This window comes from Denticeps clupeoides, chromosome 17 (assembly GCF_900700375.1).
Source record: "Denticeps clupeoides chromosome 17, fDenClu1.1, whole genome shotgun sequence".
In the NCBI taxonomy this organism is placed as follows: Eukaryota; Metazoa; Chordata; class Actinopteri; order Clupeiformes; family Denticipitidae; genus Denticeps; species Denticeps clupeoides.
Window position 1 is genome coordinate 18,260,795 of NC_041723.1, and position 27,695 is coordinate 18,288,489.

Genomic DNA, 27,695 nt, shown 5'->3' on the forward strand with positions numbered 1-27,695 from the left:
GATTGAAATTTTGTGCTGTAGACACATTCTGGTGATCACTATTGCAAAATTGTGCTAACGCAGTTTGTTTTTTATGTTTTTGTGACACAGATGCCTTTGACCGTGAATATAAGATGGCCTACGACCGCCTGACCCCTAGTCAGGTCAAACTGACACACAACTGTGATCGGCCTCCCAGCGCGGGGGTGATGGAATGCCGCAAGACTGTAGGGCTGCCCAGTCTGTGACTCTCACCTTGACCAGTCCACCTTCTGAAAGACCTGAGACTACTCCAAGCAAGTTGTGGGTATGGGGGGGTGTTACCTGATTGTTCTACATCTGCCCAATTGGTTACATTTGACCAAAGCTACTTCCATGAGTCCCATTCTCACCTGTTTCATGAGGGAGAACACCACACATTTGCTGTGACTGTTACTTTTGATTTGTCAGAGGTTGTGACAAGCCTGTCAGTATTTCCTGTTTAAATGTGTGTGTGTTAATTGTGAACTCTGCTCTCACATGCCACCACCTTGACCAAACTCCTTTCTACACTGCACTCTTTAAAACAAAAAAAAATATATTAGAATCACTCAGGAAATAAATGGCACTGTCACTTGAGATAAGGAGCAGTATTGCAGTGCTGAGGCTGACTGCAATTTTGATGGGAACTGGGACCAGTACGAATTACAGACCAACAATTATGACACTCAATTTTAAACTCTCTCTCTATATATATATATATATATATGAGATATGATATGAAGCACTTAATAGATAAGCACAATCAATGTAACCCAATAGTAACTCGGAGCTTTTTCACATTCCACTCTAATGGTACCACAGGGGCACTTGTCTTTAAATGTTAAACACACATTATGCTGTACATAGTGTATCGATGTATTGCAGAAAATGTATCATACAGGTATATTTTATGGTATTTGATTAAATTGCTTATATATTCATTTGTAAAAACAGAAAAAGTTCATAATGTCAGCTTTTATTTTGAGGGAGCACGGTTTGTGTTTACAGAGTATTGAGGTCCTGATGACCAGTGGCGTTTGATGTCTTTTGTGAGTGTCTTGATCCTGGACATACCACAGGTGCTGACTTACAGAATAAGACCAAATGGAGACTTATGTTTTATGTACCTTACCTGGAGAAATCAGAATTATATGCAGAGAACTGAACTGAACTGAACTTCTAGAACTGGAACTGGTATTGGAAGTGTCAAAACCAATCCAAAACTGACTGTTGCTGTAAATTTTAATGGAATATGTAGTATACAACAATTATTGTTATCCTCTCAAAGGCAACATCTTGTATGGTACAATTTCATGAAATGTGATGCTATGTAGTTGTGGATTTAACATAGTGACAGCAGTGAGCTGATCTGCAGTAAAGGTACACGTGCACAGCTATATTAGTACATAACTAATTTTGCACTGCTAAACACTTCTCATATGTGTCTGTCTTTGTGCAATGCGTTCATCAAGAGTACTCCAGTGAGCTGAGATAGCAGTAGTGCTGCCTGGTTATGAAGTGGAGAATCTTTATAATGGCCTGGTTTACCAAAATCTTTAACTGGTACAATATTTTTTAGCATATCGGGGTTGGGAGGAAAATGATTAACTTACTGAACATGTACGGTTAAGGTTTCATAAATTAGGCTAAAAGACTTGCACTGAACCACATGAAGGGATAATAAAATGACTGCCAGATAACATTTTTGTCCAAAGATAACAAAACAAAAAAAAAGGTTGCCTTTTGACTTTTTATGTGAAGGTTACAGTGGCAGGTTACCTGGCTTTTTTGCATAAGGCTAAAAATATAATGAAGTAAAATGATGAAATGAAATTTTTTTATAACAGCTTATTGTATAACCAGTTTGTGACTGTAAATGATACTGTTAATTCAGTTTTGGGCCACTGTCTTATACACTTACACATATGACTTACTGTTTTTAATTCTTGTTATTTAAATTTGTATGTGCATTAGTTTAGAATCTGACTAATTAGAATCTGAATCAGAATAATGTAAATAAAAACACTATGAAAATGCTACAATTTTCACTTTTTTTGCAGAAATGATTATATACATACATTACATTGCTAATTTAACTATGATATGAATTTCACAAAATGACACTCAAAAACATTTCTTAATATGTTGTAGTGTTTTAGACATTTACTAAATTGGATGGAAAAAATTGTTTACATCAAAAAAATGAAATGTGTAATCTTGCAAATTTCATTGCAAGATTAAAAAATGTGGTTTTCTTACATGACTGCATATTTTTACATACATGTGGGACCTAAATGAGACAAATGGGATGCAGACAATGTGACAAGAGAAACCATTTTCATTTTTTTTTTTGCAGATATGCCTGTGCCTGAAACCAGAATCATGTGATAAGCCCTGCAATTCTGAAATATATGTTTTAATTTGCTGTTGATATCAGCAGCACAAAGATTTGTTCTAAAATATGAGACTGATCAGAATTTAAATTACAGTATGATTTAAATTCCTATCATGAACATACTGAGATGTGTGATGTGAGGTAATGACAAACAAACTTTACAATCAATGTCAGCAAGACCAAGATGCACTAGATTGGGGGGGGGGTAGCCATCTCCATTTTGGGCTTCCCCTCTTTTAAATCAACCTGGTTCCACGTCTCTGCTAATTACCACCTAGTTCTGGAGCAGAATCAAGCGTGGTGAAACAACTAAGCTGTGCAGGGTTGTGGCTCTCCAGGAGTGGAGTTGAAGCAACCTGCACCAGATGTATCATCAACAGTATCCTTCAATAAAGCTGGAAATTAAGCACCTACAGTGGAAGATCCAACAAGAGTCCATGCTAAAGAATCAAGGGGGGCTGTTATATGGACACGGGGCAGACGATGATGCGATCCTCCAACATGACACTCAGTACAACAAACACAAAGTAGAGCAGGAACATGGTGAATCCCAGCATCTTGTTCATCCTCCACTTACAGAATGCGATGGAAATGATGACAAAAAGGAGCATGATGAAGAGCAGTACAATGGCACAGAAGAGTCCGTTGCTGCTGACTGCCACCGGTGCGAAGGAATTCATGGAGGAGAACATCAGCCAGGGCACCGGCAGCCTGGGGAGCATAATAATGTGTGTGAATTTACCTAAATGTGGGTGTCCTACCACAAACTACATTACACATTATAATTGTATATTATCTATTAATGTATAGCCTATTTATAACAATTGAAATACTTAATGAGGTGAAATGCGGATTAAAGTGAAGAGTCTACTAAAATACAAGGTGAACAAGACAAAACATTGTTTTAAACTTTTTAAATAATGGGAATTGAATTCACAATGCAGGTGCTGTGTGCATTGGAGGGATGTTGAAGTTTTGTTGTACCTGGGATGTTCTGTAGTCTTTATGAATAATGAGATCAGGTCAAAATACCAATATTGCAGAGCACAAAAAGTGGAAAAAGTCTAAATCTTTCATTAACTAAGTGTTAATATTCAGATTACACACAGATAAGCCACAATAGTATCCCTTAAATCAGTGGTTCCCAATCTTTTTTCCCTGAATACCCCCTTGCCTGTGTCCAAGACAAGTCAGGACCTCCACAACCCAAATTCCTTCCCATATAGAGTACAGGCCAAAAGCTTGGACACACATTTACATTTACATTTAAGGCATTTGGCAGACACCCTTATCCAGACCGACTTGCAACGTGCTTTTAAGTTAACACCTTCAATGTGTTTTCTTTATTTTCATGACCATTTACATTGGTAGATTCTCACTGAAGGCATCAAAACTATGAATGAACACGTGGAGTTATGTACACATATTAAAAGAATAAAATAATTAATTATAAACTTTTATTTGCAAAAACAGCAGTTGTAGGTTTTTGTTTTATTCTCCTTGTTTTACACTGCAGACTATATAGAGTCTATAGTAGAGCTGTAATTTACATTTACATTTAAAGCATTTGGCAGACGCCCTTATCCAGAGCGACTTACAAATGTGCTTTCATGTTACCATCAATTAAGTGATCAGTTCTGGTTAATTAGGACCCTCAACTATGAATACAATCTTTTATTCACTCTGTTGTAGTTTCTATACATAAGTCAGACAATAAGAAGGTTACAAGTTAATCAAAATATTCCCTAAAGAGGAAGATCTGCCGTTTGAAAGTGCTCAGTGAGTGAGCTGTTCTGTGAGCAGTCAGGACCAACTCAGGACCAACTCGGCCTGTTAGAATTCAGCCCGAGCTGAACCCGAGCTGACTGTTATGTGTGGCACGTTTAAATAAATGAGTCACACAGTCTGTGTCTTTACTGTACCATTCCCAGACAACTTAAAAAAAAAATACAAAATAATAATAAAAATCTCCATACAGCCTTTTCACTTGCTCCCTGGTATAGCCAACCATTGATGTATAACAGTGTCATGAGAAAATCTGTATTATTCACTTTACCTGTTGTGGCTGGTGTGTGTAGTTGTGCATTGGTTGGGGTTCCAACTCACCCCACAGTAATGTCAAAGATGTTGCTGCCCACAGAACTGGATACGGCCATGTCCCCAAGACCCTTCCGAGCCACAATCACGCTGGTGATGAGGTCAGGGATGGACGTGCCTGCGGCCAGGATAGTAAGACCCATGATTTCCTCTGAGATGCCAACCGTCTCACCAACCTGAAGAAGAACTCAGTGATCAATGGAAAAGTTGTTTAGGCACATCATTAATATATTGCAAATAACAAAAGTAAAATTATCACAAGAGAGGCAAAATAGAGATTCAAACCTGATGTGCCCACCACACCATCAGATAGGAGAAAATAGCAATCCATATTATAGAGCCTAAGAATGTAATAGCAAAGAACTTCTTGGATGCCTGTAAAATGAAGAAGATTATAAATGTACCTGACAGCATGGTACACATGGTAACCTTCAGATTTTTTATTTTTACAATGAAGTTCTTACAGGATTCCGGACATCAGGCACCGTGAGCCACAGCGGAAACACGATGGGCAGCAGGAAGAGGTACGTGGCCTGCTTGCGTCTAGTGTCTGGCCACTCCAGAGACAAAGGCTCCTCAATAGCTTCTTCTTCCTCAGCCTCATCTTCTTCATTGTCATCCTCATCCTCACTGTCATCATCACTGTCATCATCACTGTCATCTTCCTCGCCTCCATCCGAGACTTCTGCCTCACCTTGACTCTCTGCTTCCTGGTCTTCCTGAAATGGAGAGAAACAGCAGACCTATAATGGAGCATGTGATAATAGTCTACAAGAACGCTAATAATTATCATTCTGAATTATATCCAATTTGTAAACCTGCATACAGATTTAAAATGCAGTGAAATTTAATATAAATTCCTGTGCAAGGGTCTGAATACCAAACCGCCATTTATTTAGTAGTCTAGCAGGTAACACACTTACCTATGAGCCAGAAGACCACAAAGTCCCAGGTTCAAATCCCACTTACTACCATTGTGTCCCTGAGCAAGATATTTAACCCTGAGCATCTCAAGGAGGACTGATCCTGTTATTCATTTGTGTACAGAGCTGCGAAACTTTACATTACTTTACATCCTTATTTGTGCATTTTTAGATTGTCCCTTCCTGGAGTTGCTTTTGATAAGATGAAAAACCTTTAATTAGTTTCACTACTGCCTAAAACTTTGAACAGTATATACATCATTACAGTGTTAAAAAATACATACTGGTGAACTTTATATCTGTAACAGTTCAATTTCTTGAAGTGAAAGTGAAGTGATTGTCATTGTGAAACACTGCAGCACAGTACACAGTGACACAATGAAATGTGTTCTCTGCATTTAACCATCACTCTTAGCAAGCAGTGGCAGCCATGAAAGGCACCCGGGAAACAGTGTGTGGGGTACCTTCGTACTTTGTTTAGCGGCACCTCAGTGGGTCAGGATTTACATTATCATATGCCGGGATCCAGAAACCTTCCATATAGGGATCCACCTCCTTACACACTAGGCCACCAGTGCTCCATAAATGAAACATGGTCCATACGGGAGTCAAACCCGCAACCTTGGCAGCATCATTATCAGCTCCTTCTCCTTCACGCACCCACTGCCTCAGCAATCACTATGACACATGGATCCTGTTTAGTGTGTTTGTTACAATTATCCTGCTCTTTCGATCACTTGAGTAATTATATAATGGTTTTTAATATGCCAGATACAGTGTATTGATTAAACAATTAACTAACCCTGTACTAGGGTTATCCACTTGTCTTATCACATGAATAATGAGATTCTTAACCAAGACTTCTAATAAAGCAAATTAAAATAGCTTTGTAATATTTTTAATGATAACTAATCTCATGTGCTAAAACTTTAATTAAGGGTTTTGAAGCCCAGATTATCTCTTACTTTCCCTCCATCATTTTTTTCCTTTGCCTCCTCTTCCGTTCCTTCAGGTGCGGCTTCCTTAGATTCCTTCTGTTCAGTTTTCTGGTCTTCATCTGTTATTTTACATACAATCACACAACAGAGATCAAATCATATATCATCTGCACAAGCACAAATGGATGTTTGGAAGAACCTTTATACATTCTTTTTATTCTGGAAAAAATCAAAAACGGATATTGTGTAAAGACACCCATTCGAGTTATACACCCATTCAAGACATGTTGAGTATAACATTACAATGTGCAATGGATGTATTCAGTACTCACAGGGTAATAAAAGACAGATAAAATAAACAGAACTAATCTAACAATAAATTGATATTATTCAATAGATATTGCCTTTCTACATATTTAACAGGCAGACAAATCTAGGTAATTCTCCAAATTGGAAAAGTGTAAATTAGTGGGACCTTAGTTGGAGCGCTGTCACTGGGAAGATGCAGCTAGTTTCTCATAGTCAGGGGAGTAAGAGTCTTAGACAGGAAACAAGATGCTCATTTGTCATTGTGGAGCTGTGCTTCTACTTGATTATTTTCACAAAACAGAATGCAGATGCGCACAAATAGGTTGATCCAATAAGTGAAACAAAATTCATGGAAATGCTAATTAATTTATAGCTTTTTTGAAATGCATTATTTTGTATTTTTTGTGTTAATGTTTCTGTCCCTCACTGTTACAACCATTAAAATTATTTAAGCAACTATCCTGCTGTATTTCTCATTCACAAACATGTATTCTGTCTTAGCCCTACTGACCTCGTCTGCTGGGAATGCTTGGATGATTATCTTACTCATCCAGAGACTTTCTTTTATGTTGGTCCTTTTTTGCACAAGCAAAATAAACCACACAGTGCATACATGCAGAGAAACCAGCTTCAGTGTCCTCAGTTACATGTGAATATGACACGGTTGCAACTTTCCGGATGCACTGTACTTTTCTATTTAATAAATAATATAAATATATTAGATTAAAGTATATTTAGTATGGTATATTTCTTGAATATCCTTTACTGTAATATTTTTAATACAGAACACCCATTTAACAGTACATGCATTTCAATTCAGTAAATAGTGAGGTAAAGAGAAGCACATGGGGACCGTGCCGATGAGGGTCACATCAGCCTCATTGATCCAGCATCTCATGTTTAATGCATGAAGTCCAGCTCAGTTATTATGACAGCTAATGTGTAAAGCAGCACTTGGGCCCAAAATGAAAGGGGTGGTGGGGATGATGCAAGGCACTTTATGAGAGGAGACAATGGGGCAGATTACTGGCAGAGATCCCTCCCTCTCCCCCTTTCATCCTGGATACTCCACAGCAGCAGCAGGTGTGCTATTTCTACAGAGGAAGCTATGCTCATCATTATTCCACACAGACACATCTCACCTGCGAGGAGGAACAATGAGGTTGCTGTTATTCAAAAGCCCTGAGCAAAACCTAATCAAATACAGCCACAGGGCCAAAAAGACAGACTTACCAGAAGGTTCTGCCTGCTCCTTATTCTCAACTTTGCCTTTGGCCATATCATTCAGAATTTGAGCCTTGTCTTTGAATTTCACTGTGAAGCAAAATGAGACAAGTCAGTGTTTTTTGTAAAGCACTCAGATATGATAACATGCCTGTAATCCTCACAGTCTTCTAAAGTTCTCAATAATGTCTCATGGTGACTGAAAGGTGATCCAGCAATAAAACAGACATGCACTCACAATGGAATACAACAACGTAAAGCAACCATCTCATTTACAGGAAAAATAAAAATCAATAAGCCACAAAAGTATTACAAGCTCAAAGGATTACACATTAGATGCATTCATCAGACAGACACCACACAGATCTTGCGGCAGGCCCAGTTCCTTACCTTCACCCTGAAATGAACTGCCAGGCTTTATATCTCTATTAAATATGGTTTCTAATGAAAAAACGATAATGATAACATAATTACAAAAGCCATAATCTGACATTCAACATCTCAGAACATAAAAGTCAGAGTTAATGAGCAGAGAGGTTGTATTTTAGTGATTTATTTGAGTGATGGTTTTTGTGTGATATAACTTCTAACAAAGTTATAAGAATGTGAATGTACAAAAATATCATGTTTCAAAACAATACTGCATTTTAATAATGAATTGCCTTTAACTTTTAACATTCAAAGCACATCTTAAAAACAATTTACATGTTAATTGAATTCAGTACTACTTAAGGTATATCACCGGAATAATTAAATGTGCCTTTGCTTTAACTTGATTTGAGTTTGACAATGAAAATTTTCCATTGTTTTTTATCAACAGCGATATTGTTATTGCTGAAAAAAGTTATACCTATAAACAAAAAATCTGTATGACACAAAGCATCACAGGGATCAATAAGATCAGCTTTCACTTTTAGGGTACACACGGTGGAAGAGAGAGAGAGCACTAGTGAGATGAAGGGATTGTGCTGGTGGAGGCTTGGCCCTTATCCAGCTTTTATGAGCTCAATCAAAAGCAGCTTAATGAGCTGCAGCAGTGGAGCCCTCTCAACTTGGTCCTGGACACTGAAGGTCAGCACTAAATGGAGACCCCCTCACATACCCCCTTCACGAGAGATCACGGCGGTAAACACACCTAACCCACTCCACCTGTACTCTGACCAAACACAGCTGAGGGTGACAATGCTGTGACACATCTATCCAGCCATGCAAAATTACATTATCAAACCAACAAAGCAAATTCCCTTCTGATTTATTTGACATTATACATATTTCGTTTTGCAGTGGTGAAGAATAGAAAACTTCCTACTCCCAACTACAAAAAACACTCTTCTACTAGGCTGTAATTGTGACATTATTCACATGAATATTTCATATATGAACAATTTAAACATCTGTCATCCCTCACTCATCATCTCAGGCCAGAGCGATAGAGAGAGAGAATGGCATTTATCTGCTTAGTATCAAGCTGGACTTAGTGCTGCCTTTTGGAAACTTTGTTAATCCCTTTTACAACGGGAAGGACAAATGGACTTCAGTCATCTTCAAGCATTTTCTGTGGTAATATCATTAGATCTATACTTATCACCTTATACATAATATGTTTCTGACAACATGAAAAAGCATGGCTAACATCAGTAAAGATGTTCATGACATTCAAAAAAAAGAAGGATAATAGTGCTACAAATCACTTAATCAGATTCTCAGTATTACGCCATGAAGATCATAATGCCACAAACAGTATAAAATCTATATTTATATCAATCCCAGCGGTCCAGTGCAAACCAGAAAACAAGAGTACTGACAAGTGAGTGAGTTTCTACCTTCTCCTAGTGGGTCTAAGGTGTGGATCATCAGCTGGAAGATGGTGCTCCTCATGGTGCTATTGTGTAAGGAAGCTGAACTTCCTCCTCGCTGCAGTGCAGGTTTCAACTGTTCAAAGAAAAACAGTCACATCATCACAGTCACGAAATATATATATATATATATATATATATATATATATATATATATACACACACACACACACACACACACACACACACACACACACACACACACACACCACTTAATCTAAATTCAAGGAGCAGTGGTGGCCTAGCAGGGCAGTGGTGGCCTAGCAGGTAAAGAAGCTGACTCTTAATCAGATGGTTGCCGGTTCAAATCCCCAGCCACCGAGCAAAGCACCGTCCCCATACACTGCTCCCCAGGCGCCTGTCATGGATGCCCACTGCATCCCTCAGGGGATGGCTTAAATGCAGAGACCACATTTCATTGTGTGCACTGGGTGCTGTGCTGTGGTGTGTCACATGTGACAACTAATCACTTTCAATATTTAATTTACCCATAACTGCCAAGAACCATGGCCGTTTTATTAATGCAGATTCATTGAAAGCTTCTTAATGATGTTTCTCAAAAGAAATCAAGTTTCTGTTATAACAATTGTAACAAACACACTAACATTTTGTTATTTAGGCATATAAGTCAAGAGCAGAAGTGAAAGGTGAAATCAAAGACATGAACATGTTCTGGTTTGTTTTACCTTCAGTCGATTTTTGTCCTCTGGCCCAGGAGGTCTATTGTCCTCAGCTGAACTTCCATTATCCTGAAAACAGGAAAATGGCTATGGTAAAGCGAGTGCAGCTCTACATTTAGTGTCATGTTACAGCATTCATGAAACACAGACAGCTTTCAGTTTGATGAAAGATGTACGTCTCACATTTGCATTCATTTCTATTCTTTACTAATCAATTTTATTTTGTTCACATTTCAGTGTTGATGATTAAGATTATTCAGAGTACATTCAGTACATTCTACTTACTTTGCATCCTGTCATTTCAGATGCTGACTATATTATCGATGCCTTGAAAGATGCAGTTTGGCACCTTAAAACTACAGGAAGCCCTCTGATGCTAAACTATATAAGATCCAAAGACATTACTTGTGCAAAGACATGTTTGTGCAACACTGTAGCCACTCAAAGGATTTCAGGTTATGGTGGGTGATTGGCTTTGCATTGTTAAGGCCTTGGTAATATGAGACTGTGTGTTGGCTGTGATTGTGATAGCAGACACATACATTTTATAATATAAATGAAGCCCAAACAGATGGTTTGATGGTGTGACACATAACCTGTAATTATCAAATTATAATTATTTTATGTATCTTATGTATTTTTCATGTACTGTGCAAATATGCATGCATTTAAATGTAAGTAAATAAAAGGTTTTTAGGTGAGACACTTGTTACGAGTGTCAGTGTAGTCTCAGGTCTCAATTACAGATGAATGCACTCCAAAGTTTTGTGTAGGGGTATAAATCTGGGTCTTCCTAACCTCTCTTCCATCATGTGCAGACTGAGCAAAATGTAGGGTCTAAACTGACAATTTTATATCAGAAAAAAAGAGACAGAATCATTAATGTGGTTAATTTGAAGAAAACTATGCCTAAATATACCTCTTTAAATCTCTCTATCACGTCTTTCATAATCAAAGGCAGCCACATGCATGCACATGGAAGTACCCACAATGGTAAACATTAGAAAATCAAACCAATACCCTGTAATCTGCTCACGCCATGACCAAAGATTGCTATGCCGTCCAAGGCACTCTGCCAGGCCCTCTCTAAATGCTATACTAAAAAGACATAATGACAGATGTATGTTCCATTTGTTACTATAGTATTTTATTGTAATTATTAGTATCTTGTGCAACCAAATTCCAATTAATTTATGTATAAAATATAATGATCATTATAGTAAATATTACAAAAAAATATTACACACACACACACACACACACACACATATATGGCATAAAGATAGCATTGGATTACATGACCCAACTGTGAGCAAAATTTCAGGTCATGTGTTACAATATAAGAGTCAGAGTGAAAACTGGGCCACACACCTTATCAGGCTCCTCCACTGCAATGACTTTGACGATGCTCTTGTGCTTCCTTAGCTGCCCTTTGAAGGCGTTCTCAAGCTGCACGTTGAATTTCATGAAGAACACGTACGTGGCGTAGCCTCCAACTAGCATGATGCTCTCCCACCACATTATGTAATTATCAAGGAAGAAAATGATGAGCATGATGAGGTCCAGGATGTAGAATGAGACATCTCTAAAGAGTGGCCACCAGGTGAGGTGAAGTATCTCTCGGGAGAACAGGGCACACATGCCAATCACAAAAAGGATGTTGAAGACTGCTGATCCTACAATTGTTCCAATTCCAACGTTGCTATGAGAAATGAAGACACCAATAAGAGAAGTGAAGAGCTCTGGGGCTGAACCTCCAGCTGCCATGAATGTTGCCCCAGCAACATCATCAGAGATCTCCAGCTTGTCTGTGATAACCCCCAGGGTAGGTACAAAGAACTCGTCGCACACAATGGCTAGGGACACAAACATGTAGATCATACCAAAGATGTGAAGGATCACCCAGCCTCTCCGTCGATCCTCCACAGAGAAGATGTCCTCTGGGTATTCTCCCTTCATGTGTGGGGTATCTCCGGGTGGGGCGGCTGTAGTGCTGGGAGCGTGAGGAGTGGTGATTGGCACCAGTGTTGGAGCAGGAGTGGGCTTGGGTAGGTCTGGATCTACATAGATGCAGTGAATGATCGTCCTGTTTGTTGTAGTTGGCTGAGGATTCTCTTTTGTGGATGTTGTTGATGGAGTTGACTTTGTAGGCCGTGTGATTGTGGTAGTAGAAGTCATAGAAGAAGTAGTAGAAGTTGTTGTAATTGCTGGCGCTATGGCTGCTACTGGTGGCTTGGTGGCAGACGTTGTTGATGGAGGCTCCTCCGTTGTTTGATTGGACGTGTCCAGCTTTTTTGTACTGATGTTGGGCGCAGTATTGCTTCCAGTCTCATCCATAGTATGTTCAACTTTGAAGCCCTCAACAGGGCCATCTCCAACCTGAGCCTCCAACAACGGCTCTGGCAGCCTGGCTCTAATGGACAGCTGGTATATGCAGCACAGAAGAACTCCAGAGAGAAGAAATATAATCCTGCTCAGCTGAAGTCTCTTTCTCCGCATCAGATACATTGTTCCCCAACAAACCAAAGGTGATTGTTTGCTATAGAGTGCAAATGTGCATATGTGAGCTATATAATCCAACAAGTCCCAAGATTCCCCCCAAAACAAGCTGGGGGAGAGAGAGATTCAGACACAGAGTGTTTCATCTCATTCTCTGGGAACTTGGTGTGTGTGTTCTCCAGCCCTGTTGGGATCACAGAATTGAAATAACGGCTTTAAGGATCAAGCAACAGGTTTGCAGACTTCTGTGTGGTTTCTTCACAAACCACTTGTAATATTTTATTATTCAAGAGGTTCTCTAGCCCTGCTTGAGGACACCTGGCTAAAGTGCAACATAGCAGCTACATCTTATAGCTATCAAAAACTTGCAAAAATGGTATAGGTGTGCAGGTTATGATAAAACCACATTTGTTTTGTTTTGTTTTGTTTTTTATCATAAGGGGACCACAATTTGGTCATCATTTAATAGCGCCTATTCTGCCACTGACAGTGATGGTGCCTCAAGAATAAATCTCGGTAAGACAAATGACTATTAGCTAAAGGATGAGAGTAGTAGTAAATCTTACCTGCAATGGGTGACTGGACTCGGTGCCCACAGCTGGCAGCTGGCAGCAGCAGCAGCGGCGCCGGGAGCTGCGGGGAGAGGAGTGCGCGCTGCGCACAGCGGCTCAGGTCAACCAGGACGCACCGCAGGACAGGTCTTCACAATGGATCAGCATTATACATAATACCTGAAGTCTTTTAAGAGGATTACGTTCACCACTTCAACAACACTCTCATTACACAGCCGAGACGTTTTCTGCACAGTTACTTTAATTGCGCAACATATGCGGACCAGTTGGTAAATTATATGGTTCTTATTGTTTATTGTTAGGATAAATCGTAAAGGGAACAAAAATAATATGGAAAAAAGAAATAAAACATTTAACAAATGAGCAAAAAGAAAAACGTAGTTATAACGTGCATATTTGTAATATAATATAAACACATTTTTAAATTATCTGTGGCAACCGTTGTTTTTTGCATGTCAGCAAAAATGATTAATATATTATCTTAATTTGGAAATTAATTGCAAGTAATTAGCTAGAGCACACGTTGTGGAAGATGTCGAGCTAAATGCAGTTCTTTCATTATGCCTTTCGTAGCGCTGAAGGTAGGAACGCATTATCTCCAGTTCCATGTTTCCCTCCGGTGATATTTTTCCAGCGCATTCCGAACACAGTGATAGCTCTTGAATTCATTGTTGAATAGTTTCTCAAATTAACTTTAAATTGCGAATTGTTCAGTTTTATACAATATGCTTAGGAATATGCGTATTTGATTTAGCCGTTTTTTATTTTTAGCTGTCAGAGTTCACTTCGACATACCACAGGTAAATGCTTTTTCTTATGTGTTTAATTCCGAACGCGTGGCATGTTCCTCCTCCCGCTAATTATTACGCTTACATCGTACAGAGCTTTATATCCACATATCCTTTCGCCGATGAGACTGCAGTTTAGTTTGTGAAATAAGGTTTGTGATCCTTTCAGGTCGGGAGCCATGCCGACTGTGGTCCTGATGGACTCCTCGCTGTCCATGACGCGACCGGTGTCGCAGGAGGGCAGCGAGGAGTTCCAGAGGAAAAACCTGGCCGTCCATGGACTGACCATGCTGTTCGAGCACATGGCGACCAACTACAAACTGGAGTTCACTTCACTAGTGGCCTTCTCCTCTCTCTGGGAGCTCATGGTGCCTTTCACCCGAGATTACAACACCCTTCAGGTACAGAAGATTAAATCCCACATTTCACTTCCGTACTGTTCATTCTTGTAATACCTGCGATTATGAGAATACATTTAAAAATGGTATCTATATTTTCAGTTTTCTATTTCTGTACCGCATTCCAACTGAAAGTAAATGTGCCGGTAGAAATACTCCTTCATCAATCAATGTGACTCAGTGACATCACAGAAAAGGGCAGCACCAACCCTGCCCCCCAGCAGCTCAGTATCCAAGACCGAACCAGACCCCCACCTCCAGAAAATCTCATGTACCGCAGGACAGACACTTTTTATGTTGTATAAAGTACAAAATTTACTTGGTATCAAAGTGAAATGGAATTCAGTGGTATTGCACATCCCTACTTCATACCCCCGATCCTCCAGACTATGAAATCGGTTTTTCCCACAAGCCATCAGAGTGCTAAACATATTCCCAGACCCTCTAATCCCTCCTCCACACACAGATGCGGACTGTTAACTGATCAACCCTGTTAACTCATCACTGTTTCGGGGATGATCATGCTGCTTTTTGGACAACAACCTCATTCTCAGACATCATTCATCATCATTCATCCTCATTCTCATTTCTTCTTGCTTTTATATATCGGTCTTCGTGGTTCCCCAATACTGTATCTGAAGTCTCTTTCAGAAATTCAGCCTTGGTGCAGAATTACAGCCACTTTGAGCCAGTCCCACAATGAGATTTCCCCAGGATGCACTGTTTCGGTGTAGCTTTAAATGGAGAGCAACCTATAGAAGTGAGCAGGAAAATACATAATCAACACCATTCACCAAACACAATGTTTGGCCTAGACAGGAAATCATGTCTGCGTTTTTGGTTCTTCAGTCTCATTTTTACATCCAATCACAGAGCAACTGCAATGCTTAGCACATTTGGAAGCCATAACTGTCTGTGGAGTTACTTTTTTATGGAAGGGGTGGGAAATTCTGAGTGGACAAAGCATGAGAAACGGGAGGTAACCTTTCCCCTTATAACGACAAATTCCAGAACAGACCATCCAAGCTGCCACTCTATAAACTGTGAAGCAGAACGACCACTCTTAACACCTATTGCCATTTCTAGCCACTGCACGACCATAGACAGGCTAGGGGTACACGTATTAAGGTTAAATAATCTCACAATGTGAAATTTTCATTGGACTTTTAAAGAAAAAAATTGTGTGCATAAATGTATCCCACTTCTAGCTTTATGTACTGTACAGGTCAAAAGTTTGGACACACCTCCTCATTACATGTATTTTCTTTATTTTCATGAGCCATTTACATTTGTAGATTCTCACTGAAGTCATCAAAACTATGTATGAACACATGTGGAGTTATATACTTAACAAGGTGAAATAACTGAAAACATGTTTTATATTCTAGTTTCTTCAAAATAGCCACCCTTTGCTCTGATTACTGCTTTGCACACTCTTTTTTTTTTTGCACATTCTCTCGATGAGCTTCAACAGTCTTGAAGGAGTTCCCAGAGGTGTTCAGCACTTGTTGGCCCCTTTTTCTTCACTCTGCGGTCCAGCTCATCCCAAACATCTCAGTTGGGTTCAGGTCTGTTGACTGTGGAGGCCAGGTCATCTGCCACAGCACTCAATCCCTCTCCTTCTTGGTCAAATTGCCCTTACACAGCCTGGAGGTGTGTATGGGGTCATTGTCCTGTTGAAAAATAAATCATCGTCCAACTAAACGGAAACCAGATGGGATGGCATGTTGCTGCAGAATGCTGTGGTAGCCATGGTGGTTCAGTGTGCCTTCAATTTTTAATAAAAACAGTGTCACCAGCAAAACACCCCCACACCATCACACCTCCTCCTCCATGCTTCACAGTGGAAACCAGCCATGTGGAATCCATTCTTTCAACTTTTCTGCCGCTCACAAGTTCTCAAATTTGGACTGATCAGATCAAAGTAGGGCTGCAACAACGAATGTATTAAATCGATAAAAATCGATTACTAAAAGAGTTGGCAACAAATTTCCTAATCGATTCGTTGTGTTGCGCGACGCGGAGATGTTTGATTATTAAAAAAAATTTATCAAACACACAGATGCTAGCTGAATTTGCCGCCTCATAGACAGCGCAGAGCAAAAATAAAAACGAGTGGAGGTAGAGGACAGATACATGGCGGAGGCAGAGAAATCTGTGCGAAAATTTGCAAAAGCGACATGGCACAGCACGGGAGCACCACGGCAATGATCCAGCACCTGAAATGCAAACATGTTGGAGTGTTTGAGGAGGAAGAAGGGAGTTCAGCAGCAGGGGAAGTCACTACAGAATCCTACTTTTGTTCTGTTTTGAAGTCAGGAACGTAATGTCCCTGGTGCTGGTGTTTAACTCACCCCGGAGGAGAACTAGACGGGGACTTACAGCGCCACCTACACTGTTCTCTGCGTCTCCGCGTGGACGACGGAGGGTGGTAGTAGCCTAGTGGGTAACACACTCGCCTGTGAACCAGAAGACCCAGGTTCAAATCCCACCTACTACCATTGTGTCCACTTAACCCTAAGTTGCTCCAGCGGGACTGTCCCTGTAACTACTGATTGTCGCTCTGGATAAGGGCATCTGATAAATGCTGTAACAGTAGTAAAGCAGGGGTGCTATAGTTACTTTGCATTAAAAGACTAAAGACATGTTTTTATTCACTAGCCTTTTTTGGACCATTCATTTTTCAATTTGTTGTCATGTATAGCTACACTGCAAAAAAAGCTTTTCTTACCTAGTAATTTTGTCTCGTTTCCAGTCCAAATATCTAAAAAATCTTAGACAAGAAAAATGGAATGAGAAAATTAAGTGATGCTTAAAAAACAGGACAAAACTAATAATTTAGAAAATCATTTTTTGCAGTGTGTGTGTGTCAGTGTGAGAGTTTGTGAGTGTGTGCATCTGCAGTGTAGTGTAGAGAACAAGTTCTGACATTCAAACAAATCCTGTTACATTTTCTGATTTGTATTGTTCTTTTTTTTAATATAAATTATTTATCGTTCTGGCAGCTCAGGTGGCACTTTATTTAAAATAAAAAAAGTCTATATTTGGCAGATGTAAAGCATACATGTGTATGTTTTGTGTTAGTCCATTTTTATTTTATTATTATTATAACAGCTCAAGGAGCAACATGTTTGTGCACTTTCTAAAGATTTCGGTTCTGTTTTTGAATAAAGGGTTGGAAATGAATCCTTTTCATGTTTTTTTGTTTTTTATCCGATTCTATGATTAATATAAAAAATTGACAGATTAATCGATTATTAAAATAATCGTTAATTGCAGCCCTAGATCAAAGCACAGATTTCCACTGGTATAATGTCCATTCCTTGTGTTTCTTGGCCCAAACAAATCTCTTCTGCTTGTTGCCTCTCCTTAGCAGTGGTTTCATGGCAGCTATTTGACCACGAAGGCCTGATTTGTGCAGTCTCCTCTGAACAGTTGTTCTAGAGATGGGTCTGCTGCTAGAACTCTGTGTGGCATTTATCAGGTCTCTGATCTGAGCTGCTGATAACTTTCGTTATCTGAGGCTGGTGACTCGGATGAACTTGTCTTCAGAAGCAGAGGTTACTCTTGGTATTCCTTTCCTGGGTCGGTCCTCATGTGTGACAGTTTCGTTGTAGCGGTTTTTGCGACTCCACTTGGGGACACAAAATTGCCGGACTGACTGACCTTCATTTCTTTAGTTAGCCGATTGATTCTTGCTATAATATGAATTTTAACAGTTGTCCAATATGGCTGTCGACTGTGTAGTAATCTGACCTCTGCACAACACAACTGATGGTCCCAACCCCATTGATAAAGCAAGAAATTCCACTAATTAACTCTGATAAGGCACAAGTGAAGGTGAAGTGAAAACCATTTCAGGTGACGACCTCTTGAAGCTCATCAAGAGAATGCCAAGAGTGTGCAAAGCAGTAATCAGAGCAAAGGGCGGCTATTTTGAAGAAACTAGAATATAAAACATGTTTTCAGTTATTTCACCTTTTTTTGTTAAGTACATAACTCCACATGTGTTCATTCATAGTTTTGATGCTTCAGTGAGAATCTACCAATGTAAATGGTCATGAAAATAAAGAAATCACATTGAATGAGAAGGTGTGTCCAAACTTTTGGCCTGTACTGTATATAGATAATTATATATGCCAACTCTGTGTCCTATTTTCTGCATGCAGGAAGCACTGAGTAACCTGGAGGATTATGACAAGACCTGCCTGGAGTCTGCCTTGCATGGAGTCAGCAACATTGTGCAGCAGGAGTGGGGAAGCACCTGTCCCTGCCAGGTGTGGACAGGGCTCCTTATCTTTTACACAGATGTACAAAGAAATGTTGATTAAATGTACACTATGGGTTTTTTAATTGAAACTCAAGCATTTCAAGTTCAAATGGTAAGGTTACCCAAAACAGAAAAACAATGTACTTTTCAGAATTATTCAAAAGGTGATTTTTAAGAGAACAAGAAATTGGGTTAAGAAAAAAGTCTTCAGTTCATCATGCAGGATTTTGTTGAGAGGATGGTACCTCAGTGTGTGATATCAACTGTCACACATGGAGGAGGAAGTGTGATGATCTGGGGCTGTTCTGCCGTATCCAGTGTCTGCACCCTGAAGCTAAATGCTTCCACAGCATTTTACAGCAACATTCTTGCTAGTTTGTCATGGGTTCATGTATGTATGTATGTATGTATGTGTGTGTGTGTGTGTGTGTGTGTGTGTGTGTGTGTGTGTGTGTATATATATATATATATAATATATAATATTCAAGTCAAGTCAAGTCAGCTTTATTGTCAATTCTGCCACATGTACAGGACATGCAGAGAATTGAAATTACGTTACTCTCTGACCCATACAAGTAACATTAAATACAAAAACAGTAACAGTAACATTGAATACAAGGAATAAATACAATAAAAAAAAAAAACACAATATACAATTTTTAAAAACACCATATACAAATAAGGGCACATGGTGGAGAGTGCAAAACCATGTAGTGCAACAGAGGTAAGTTTTAAAGTGACGATTTTTTATTTATTTATTTATTTTTTCAGTTATAATATATACTATTTTGTTCAATGCTTTTGTTTCAGAGTACAGTGAGACACCAAACTAAAAAAAAAAAAAAAAAAACAGGAAAAATTGGTGTGTTGTAAAACTTTGGCTGGTGATTCTTCATGTGTGAACAAACACAGGCAAAACTCTGCTTTCTTTTCATCCTCCATCCTGTAGGTGGTGCTGGTGACAGATGGAGCTTTGGGGATTGGTAGAGGCTCTCTGCGCCACTCTCTGCACACACTGAAGCAGCGCGTGGAAGACAAGAAATTTCCTCTGCCTTTCCCCTTCCCTGCCAAAATGTTCATCATGTGCATCGCCAATGTAGAGGAGGTACCAGACAGCTAGTTTAATTCTTCACACTACCTACTGTATTGGTTTAATTATAAGATGCTCCCATTTTTCTAAGCTCAAAAAACTATTACTTTTTAAAGTAATACTTATTAAAGTTTGTCCAGAGTGACCTACAATCAGTAGTTACACAGACAGTCCCCCTGGAGACACTCAGGGTTAAGTGTCTTGCTCAGGGACACAATGGTAGTAAGTGCATAAAATGGGGCAGTGGTGGCCTAGTGGTTAAGGAAGCGGCACCGTAATCAGAGGGTTGCCTGTCATGGCTGCCCACTGCTCACTCAGGGTGATGGGTTAAATGCAGAGGACAAATTTCACTGTGTGCTGTGCTGCTGTGTATCACATGTGACAATCACTTCACTTTCAAGTGGGGTTTGAACCAGTGAATTTGTGGTGAATATCACCCTGGCACCATCAGTTAGCATTACGTATATACTTACGTGGCAGAGGAGATATATGATCAGGAAGGCGGTTCACCCAGGCTGAGGCTCAGCTATTGCCCTCTGGCTGTGCTGACCACTGCAAATTCTCCAAATGTGGGAATTTGTTTTTAGTGGAGGACGGTGTATGCTCCGATTCTTTTTTTGGGGCAGTGGGGGCCTAGCAGGTAAGGAAGCGGACTCGTAATCGAAAGGTTGCAGGTTAAAATCCCGAACCACCAAGGTGCCACTGAGGTCCCCTTGATCAAGGTATCATCCCCACACACTGCTCCCCAGGCCACGGCTCAGTCAGGGTGATGTTAAATGCAGAGGAAATATTTCAGACGAATGCCCTTGAGAATTCAAATATCTGATCTACAAGCTGATCCTTGTGCAAGTGTAATACCCGTCCCTAATGTAGGTCAAGAGTGTGTTTGCATTATGTTGGTCAGTGGGATTGTGAGTAACTGTTTCCAGCTCCAATCTACTGATGCCATGGACAACCTGGAGCAACTCATTGGTCTGAATGGAGGGGAAGGCCAGATTTTCACTATGGAGGGACCACTGTGCCTGAAAAGTGTCCAGTCCATGTTCGGGTGTGTGTTTGGAAGCATATTTCTGTATGTGTGCATGCATACAGGTGTCTTCACTCAAATGGTCATGTTGACTCCTATTTTAATAGGAAGTTGATAGACCAGGCCTACACCCCATTTTATGCAGTTCTGCACTGTGGGAACCTGGCATCGGACGTGCAGGTGTTCCCCCGGCCTGAGCCTGTTTTGGTTGATGAGGAGGTGGACCCCATACCCAAGGCTGTTCAGACAGGTACTGAGTACAGGGGACCCAGGTAAAATCTTACTTTTTTGCTTTCACATATGAGAAAAAGTCTCAAATAATAATTTCTCATTTTGTCAGATCTGGAGATTGTGGGCTTCATTGAGATTGCTGACATCTCCAGCCCCCCCGTCTTGTCTCGGCATCTGGTCTTGCCCATAGCTGTGAATAAAGGTCACTGCACACAGATAATAAAGACAGATATTTAAAATAAGAAAAAGCATTTCAGGCATGTTTTGTACTTCACTCTGTTCAGAGGTTGACGAGGTGGGGGCCGGCACCACTGAAGATGCAGAAGAGGAACCCTCAGCCAACCAGATGGCAGGAAAGAGTCCCAACTTCTGTGTCCTGCTGCATGGAAGCCTGAAGGTGGAGGGGATGGTGGCGCTTGTTCAGCTGGGGTAAAGCATAGATTTAATTATTTGATTGGTACAGTTTGTACTGTTAAATCAAAATAATTTTTGTAACCTCGACCCCCTCAGCCCAGAGTGGTATGGGATGCTTTACTCGCAGGCAGACAGCAAGAAGAAGTCCAACCTCATGATGTCTCTCTTTGAGCCTGGCCCTGAGCCTTTACCCTGGCTGGGTAAAATCTCTCAACTGGGACCCATTTCAGGTTAGTGCAGAAGAGAAAATAACTCATTTATGAAGAAATGGGAACATTTGGGACATTGCATGATTGGAGTACCTAATTTGAAAATGGATTTGAAGCCTTACTCCTCTTTATTATTATTATCAGCATGTACTTAAGCCATAAGCTTTATAACAGGGTTATAAGCATGACAGAAGCATGCATAAAGGGATAAAGAAGCTCCTGTCACTAAGCAGAGAACCTTATTTATTGGCTGTGTTGTGTGCTACTGGATAGGTGTGACACTTTAAAACATTCTAGAAGGCTGCTGTTTTAAACAGACCAGTAGTTAAACATTTATGGCATAGGAGAGGCATGGCGTTCCTCTGCGCTCAGAGAAAACACTCAAGTCTTGTGTATTTATAATCAGATGTTCTGTAAGCAAACAACTGTTTTTGTTTACAAAGTTCTGCCTGGATCTGTCTGACCGTATAGACGCTGCTGAGAACCCTTACGGAGAGGACGACAGCAAGAGTCCTTTCCCCCTGCAGCCCAAGAACAAGCGCAGCTATGCTCAAAACGTAACCGTGTGGATCAAAGCCAATGGCCTGCAGGTACTGCTGATCAGTCATTACGACCAAGAGATAAACCCGACATTGTTTTTTTTTTTTTTTTACATTTATGGCATTTATCAGACACCCTTATCCAGAGTGACTTACAATCATTAGTTACAGGGACAGTCCCCGTAGAGACACTCAGGGTTACACGGTGGTAATATTTGGGGTAGAACCTGGGTCTTTGTGGTCTTCTGGTGTACAGGCGAGCGTCTTACCCACTAGGCTACTACCACCCTGCCACTTTTCTGTTTTTTTACTTACAGACTGATGTGCAGAAGATCCTGAGAAATGCCAGGAAGTTGCCGGAGAAGACCCAAACCTTCTACAAGGCGAGTTTCCAGCTCCTTAAAGCGTTTGTGCCACCATCAGTCTAGTCTCTGTGTTGTTTTGCATTGTGTGTGTGAAATATATTTGCATGTGTATCTGCTCAGGAGCTGAACCGCTTGCGGAAAGCAGCCCTGGCCTTCGGCTTCTGGGAGCTGCTGAAGGGTGTGGCTGAGCTTCTGGAAAGGGAGTGTACCCTGCTTCCGGACTCGGCTCACCCAGACGCCGCCTTCCAGCTCTCCCACGCTGCCCAGCAGCTTAAACTGGCCAGCACAGGCGACTCCCAGTACTCTGCCTTCAACCACAACATCACCCCGCTGCATACAGACTTCTCTGGAGGCGGGGCTGGGGACAGGATGTAGGGTGGTTGTGTGTTTTTGTTAAAGATAGCTGGCTTTTTTGAATATTGTACAGATAATTTTTATATTCAATAAAAACGGATCTTTGGTTGTAATAAAGGTTATGTCTAATGCATTATAAGTAATGCTGCAACAACTGAATTTAAATCTTTATTTTTAAATGAAGTCATTAACACGTGCCATTCTGCAGGATCTGTACCTCCAATGTTGAACACACAAAAAAGGTATTTTTAAAATTCCACTTTCCCTGAGATTCCAGCATTCTTCTCTTCAGTAGTCGGAGCGACAGTGGAGGAAGGAAACATTCAGTGACCAGGGGCTAGACATAGTTACTCAAATATCTGGACTGATGATGATATTTCATTTGCTTATCTGCAACTGTAGGTAATTTCACTTTAATATGTAAAGGCCACATATATAGAATAGAATATATGGTATTCTATTCTGAAAAATATAGAAGATAATCTTTCACATTTTTAGTTTAGTTTGTGCCTTTAAGCAGAAATTAATTAGAAGTCAGGCATTGTTGAGTTTCAGATGTGTTCTTTCAAGGCTTAGAATAAAGACAATTTTTAGCTTCTGTAGCCTCCACAAGGCTTACTTGGTCCATGCAAAAATTACATTTTATAGTATGGGGGTTTTAAAAAAAAACTTTCACTTTTTTGGGTAAAATTGGTACTGAAAAAAAATTCATTTTGGTCAATAAATAAAAAAAATAATTCTACTTCTAAACCATGCTATTAATAAATGAGGATTATCATTAATAACAATGCACTTGTCTTTGTTACTCTAACAAAAGGCGTCAGTCGGAGGAAGGGGAGAATACAGATGGGAGGGTGATGGAATTATGAAGGCCTTGAGCACAACCTCAGTTGGCTTTCTTCTTTTTGGCACGGAAACGCCTCTTCCTCATCTTGTAAAGATGGCGGAAATTGATGAAGAGCCCTGCAATATCATGAACAAAAAAAAGAAAATAGCGTTTACGTGCTGTTTATGCATGTGGTCGTAAGGTTAAAGCTTCTATATTATACCAGCATGGTTCTACTTTTATCAGGATAAACATAAAGGACACTGTTACGTTCTCTCCTCCTGGCTCTGTCAGCTTTGCATGATTACTGGGAGGCAGCATTATGAAATAAACAAGCATGCAAATAACCATCATCATTGCGGGAGAACCTCCGCTGCATTATGGGAAAGTTCTGGGTATGCCATGATTGAACATACAACTGGCTGTTAACCTTCAGAAAGTGTCTTATCAGGCAACCCTTGTCCAGTTGATGTAAGGGGTTATTAAACTTTCTTGATAACAATGATTATTATGGGATTATTTGAGTATTTTTATCCACTATATAGGAAGCGTTGACAACTCACCCAGGAACATGACTGCTAGGTATAACTGTAGGATGTAGGAGAAGCTCAGTGATGTGCCCAGCGCTCTGGGCAGTGGGAGGCTGAGAACCTTTGTCTCATCGAAGATGGGGATGGACTGGATCACGGCCACAGCTGGAAATGTTCAATTGCTTTTAGCAGAATTTGTCGGCTCATCTTGGCAAACATCTCATGAAGCAGAAATGTCACTCACCTTCGGCAATCACCCCCAGTGGGTAGAGAGGAATCCACAAAGAATACCTCAGCCAAGTCAGCAACTTCCATTCTGTGTCAATGCAGGCCAGCATGTAAAAAGGGTACCTGGTCGCAGCGGCGGCAGAAACAAGGAACTATGATTCCAGACATGCTGTATGGTCATCATGAATGATTCCGACACTCAGCCACCCACAATCAAGAGTTATAATGTGACCAGTTAGTATTTAAACACAGAGGTACTCAAAATCTACACCCTACTTTACCTGAAGATCTCAATAGTGCTCCATAAATAGAAAATGAAGAACACCACTGGCTTGTTCTGCATGTCTTCCTGTGCACCAAGAATGATGAAAAGGAGAAAGTTCCTCCCAAAAACCTTTAAAAAATAACACATACATTTCATTATATACATTATATGTTACAGTTTGTTCTATTCACACATTGTGTAAGACCCGAAGAGCCCACTAGGTACCCTGAAAAACCTCCATATGAAAAGTACCAAACCTGAATGAGGGGAGGCAAGACTCCAGTTCGGACCAGCCGCAAAGCAGGGTTTACAACTTCAATGACTGCCAGGATTTGGCAGAAGTACATCACATCGGCAATGGTGTGGAAGGTGTCATAGAAAGAATCTGTTGGGAAAGGTGGGGTGCATTGGGGTAAACTGAGCAGATGCTGCTGCTGCTGCACAGCTCATGATCACAAACAAGTCTCTATCAACATTTCCTGCACAGATTTGCATCAGGGCTGCAAATCATTACAGGATCTTTTACAAAAGGAAGCTGCAGAAGGCATCAAGTCAACTTTCCGGTGGTGCAGTAACGCTGCAGAACACCCAATTTAACACAGGAAATCATCTTCTTTCCCCCCGAATGTCTGTCTACGGCCAAAGAAGCTCTTACCTTGTCCTAGAATGAAAAGACGTACAGTCATGTTGACAAAGATCCAGGAGAACCCGAGGAACTGGACTAAATTGTACATGAAGAGGTATCCTTTTTTCAGGCCCAGGTAAGCTGCAATGAAACACACAAATATTTGTTTATGATGCAATGCTTATACATTTGGTTTCTTCAATGTTTTATGTTTCCCCCAACAAAAAAAAAAAAAAAAATCACACTCACGGTCCTTGGGAATCCTGGACTCAAACAGGATTTTATTTAATTTTTCTTCCTGCACATATAAACAATGATAAAGTTGAAACAAGTAGGATATAGACAATAATATACATAATACAATACACACGGCATCACCTTCTCTCTCAGCTCCATCTCTGCATCAGACTCATCAAGCCATCGGTCAAAGTCAGGGGCTAAGAAGAGTGGCTTCCTCTCCTGAGCTGCCAACCGGTCCCACCAGCCACGCTCTCGTTTCTTCACTGTGATGTTCACCTGCCGCTGGGTGGACCTGTGTGTCACCTGCGCAGAAGCAGAAGAAAAGGCCTAAAAGACAAGACCCTTCCCTCATGATAAGCAGAAAGTGGCCCTCATTACCTCTGCTTTCACAGGTTTCAGGAAGTCAAGGCTGAACTCGTACTCATTTTCTCCTTTCGCTCCATGACCCTGGCCTAGCAATAAATATCCCACAATCAGTCGGGCATCCTTCATACCCGTTGCATACAGAAAAAATGAGCACTTACCTTTGAAGCAGAGGGTGTTTTCTTGAACCCTTATGTTCAGGTTCTGCAAAACAAAACAGGCAGAAGAGATTAATAGACTGCAAGCTCCTCCTGTTCTTCTTTAGAGGGGGTGGAGCTGGTGGAGAAATATGACACAAACTAGTGACCAGCAGCGGCTGCACACCTTCATTTGCATCAAACCTGTTTTCACCATGAGCACTGCACATGTCCAGCAATCCAATACCCCACTGTTCTCAGTGGGTTCATATGACTGCTGCTCGTGACACACTCGCCTGTGAACCAGAAGACCCAGGTTCAAATCCACTTACTACCATTGTGTCCCTCAGCAAGACTTAACCCTAAGTTGCTCCAGGGGGACTCTCCCCTGTAAATACTGATTGTAAGTCACTCTGGATTAGGGCATCTGATAAATGCTGTAAATGTAAATGTTTCGTGTTTACTCAACGTTCTAGACCACAACCTATATCTGCACATTTACTGTAGTATTAAAATACTGTGCATACTCTGTGCTTTATTTCTACTGTTCACACTCCTAGTGGTACCAGCTCTGTGTGCAATGACTGTTAAAGTTGTATTACCAGTTGTCGTACACAGTGTTAAGGAACCATGGACGCGTGTGTCATTATAAATAATAGATGCTTTCCCTATTGTCACAACAGATGCCATCTGTGGCCCAGCAGGATCAAGTCCTGATCACAATTTCACCCATGTGTAGACGTAAAGAAAGCATATAGTGCATGATTCCACATCCGTCCTACTGGGTGCATTCCAGGTCGGATCCACGAATATCGATCACGCTGACAGGCCTACTGGATCCCAGAGTCCACAGGAGTCTGCATGGGTCCCGCGATCAACCTACCTGTGCATCGCTGAGTTCCACACGCAGGTAGATCTCGCCGTGCCGCTGGGCCCAGTACACGTGCGGCGTGAGTGTCTGCATCGTCGGGAGGAGCGAGCAGCCCGCAGTGCACACCGCGGCGGAGAGCGGAATGAAGCCGTTTTCCAGGGATTCTGACAACTGCCCGGAATACTCAGCGGACCCTGCCTGCCTGCGTGCGCGCACCCCGCATTCCGCGGACGTGACGGGCTCGTGCACTGTGCTGCTGGATCTCGCGAGAGTAACGCGCGGCCTGCGGGAATCCTGCCCAAAACAAACCATTTCATCCCCCAAAAGCAGTGGACATTTTATGGATAAAGAAAAATTCATTCCACATTCATACGCAATTACACAACTAATATACGTAATAGATTGTTTATTAGTACATATAAACAGAAACAG

At 40.7% G+C, this 27,695-nt stretch overlaps 4 protein-coding genes and 1 pseudogene across 13 annotated transcripts in view; 3 read left to right on the forward strand and 2 right to left on the reverse strand.

Moving 5' to 3' along the window:
- dennd4a (DENN/MADD domain containing 4A) overlaps positions 1-2,037 on the forward strand; it is a 31,535-nt gene extending 29,498 nt beyond the window's left edge. For all 8 annotated transcript variants that reach the window (XM_028958898.1, XM_028958900.1, XM_028958899.1 and 5 more), the window contains one exon: positions 91-2,037. In XM_028958898.1, the coding sequence (XP_028814731.1) occupies positions 91-227 (137 nt within the window). In that variant the 3' untranslated portion in view covers positions 228-2,037. The remainder of the gene's footprint in view (positions 1-90) is intronic.
- slc24a1 (solute carrier family 24 member 1) lies at positions 1,225-13,645 on the reverse strand. Of its 2 annotated transcripts, XM_028958908.1 has the most exons (11): positions 13,488-13,645; positions 11,794-13,105; positions 10,429-10,491; positions 9,710-9,818; positions 8,277-8,327; positions 7,896-7,976; positions 6,381-6,472; positions 4,957-5,211; positions 4,778-4,867; positions 4,502-4,668; positions 1,225-3,106 (listed from the first exon to the last, which is right to left on the reverse strand). In XM_028958908.1, the coding sequence occupies exons 2-11, from the start codon at positions 12,928-12,930 to the stop codon at positions 2,857-2,859; spliced, it is 2,295 nt and encodes a 764-aa protein (XP_028814741.1). In that variant the 5' UTR covers positions 12,931-13,105; positions 13,488-13,645; the 3' UTR covers positions 1,225-2,856. The 2 variants fall into 2 exon arrangements, with proteins under 2 accessions (XP_028814741.1, XP_028814742.1); XM_028958909.1 differs by lacking the exon at positions 8,277-8,327.
- A 13-nt stretch (positions 13,646-13,658) lies between these two features.
- ints14 (integrator complex subunit 14) lies at positions 13,659-24,260 on the forward strand. 2 transcript variants are annotated; one of them, XM_028958923.1, is made up of 13 exons: positions 13,659-13,762; positions 14,265-14,293; positions 14,451-14,682; positions 18,849-18,956; positions 19,899-20,054; positions 20,969-21,087; positions 21,174-21,316; positions 21,407-21,499; positions 21,582-21,726; positions 21,808-21,941; positions 22,392-22,510; positions 22,777-22,842; positions 22,945-23,199. In XM_028958923.1, exons 3-13 carry the CDS (start codon positions 14,461-14,463, stop codon positions 23,197-23,199), a joined length of 1,560 nt encoding a protein of 519 aa, XP_028814756.1. In that variant the 5' UTR covers positions 13,659-13,762; positions 14,265-14,293; positions 14,451-14,460. The 2 variants fall into 2 exon arrangements, with proteins under 2 accessions (XP_028814756.1, XP_028814755.1); XM_028958922.1 differs by lacking the exon at positions 13,659-13,762 and adding an exon at positions 14,008-14,074 and having other exon boundaries at positions 22,945-24,260.
- On the forward strand, positions 20,505-20,654 carry LOC114767572 (uncharacterized; annotated as a pseudogene).
- hacd3 (3-hydroxyacyl-CoA dehydratase 3) lies at positions 23,334-27,523 on the reverse strand. Its single transcript, XM_028958930.1, has 11 exons — positions 27,276-27,523; positions 26,417-26,459; positions 26,271-26,344; positions 26,031-26,195; positions 25,902-25,950; positions 25,683-25,793; positions 25,285-25,412; positions 25,044-25,156; positions 24,779-24,885; positions 24,568-24,699; positions 23,334-24,141 (listed from the first exon to the last, which is right to left on the reverse strand). The coding sequence occupies exons 1-11, from the start codon at positions 27,354-27,356 to the stop codon at positions 24,065-24,067; spliced, it is 1,080 nt and encodes a 359-aa protein (XP_028814763.1). The 5' UTR covers positions 27,357-27,523; the 3' UTR covers positions 23,334-24,064.
- Between the last annotated feature and the right edge of the window lie 172 nt (positions 27,524-27,695).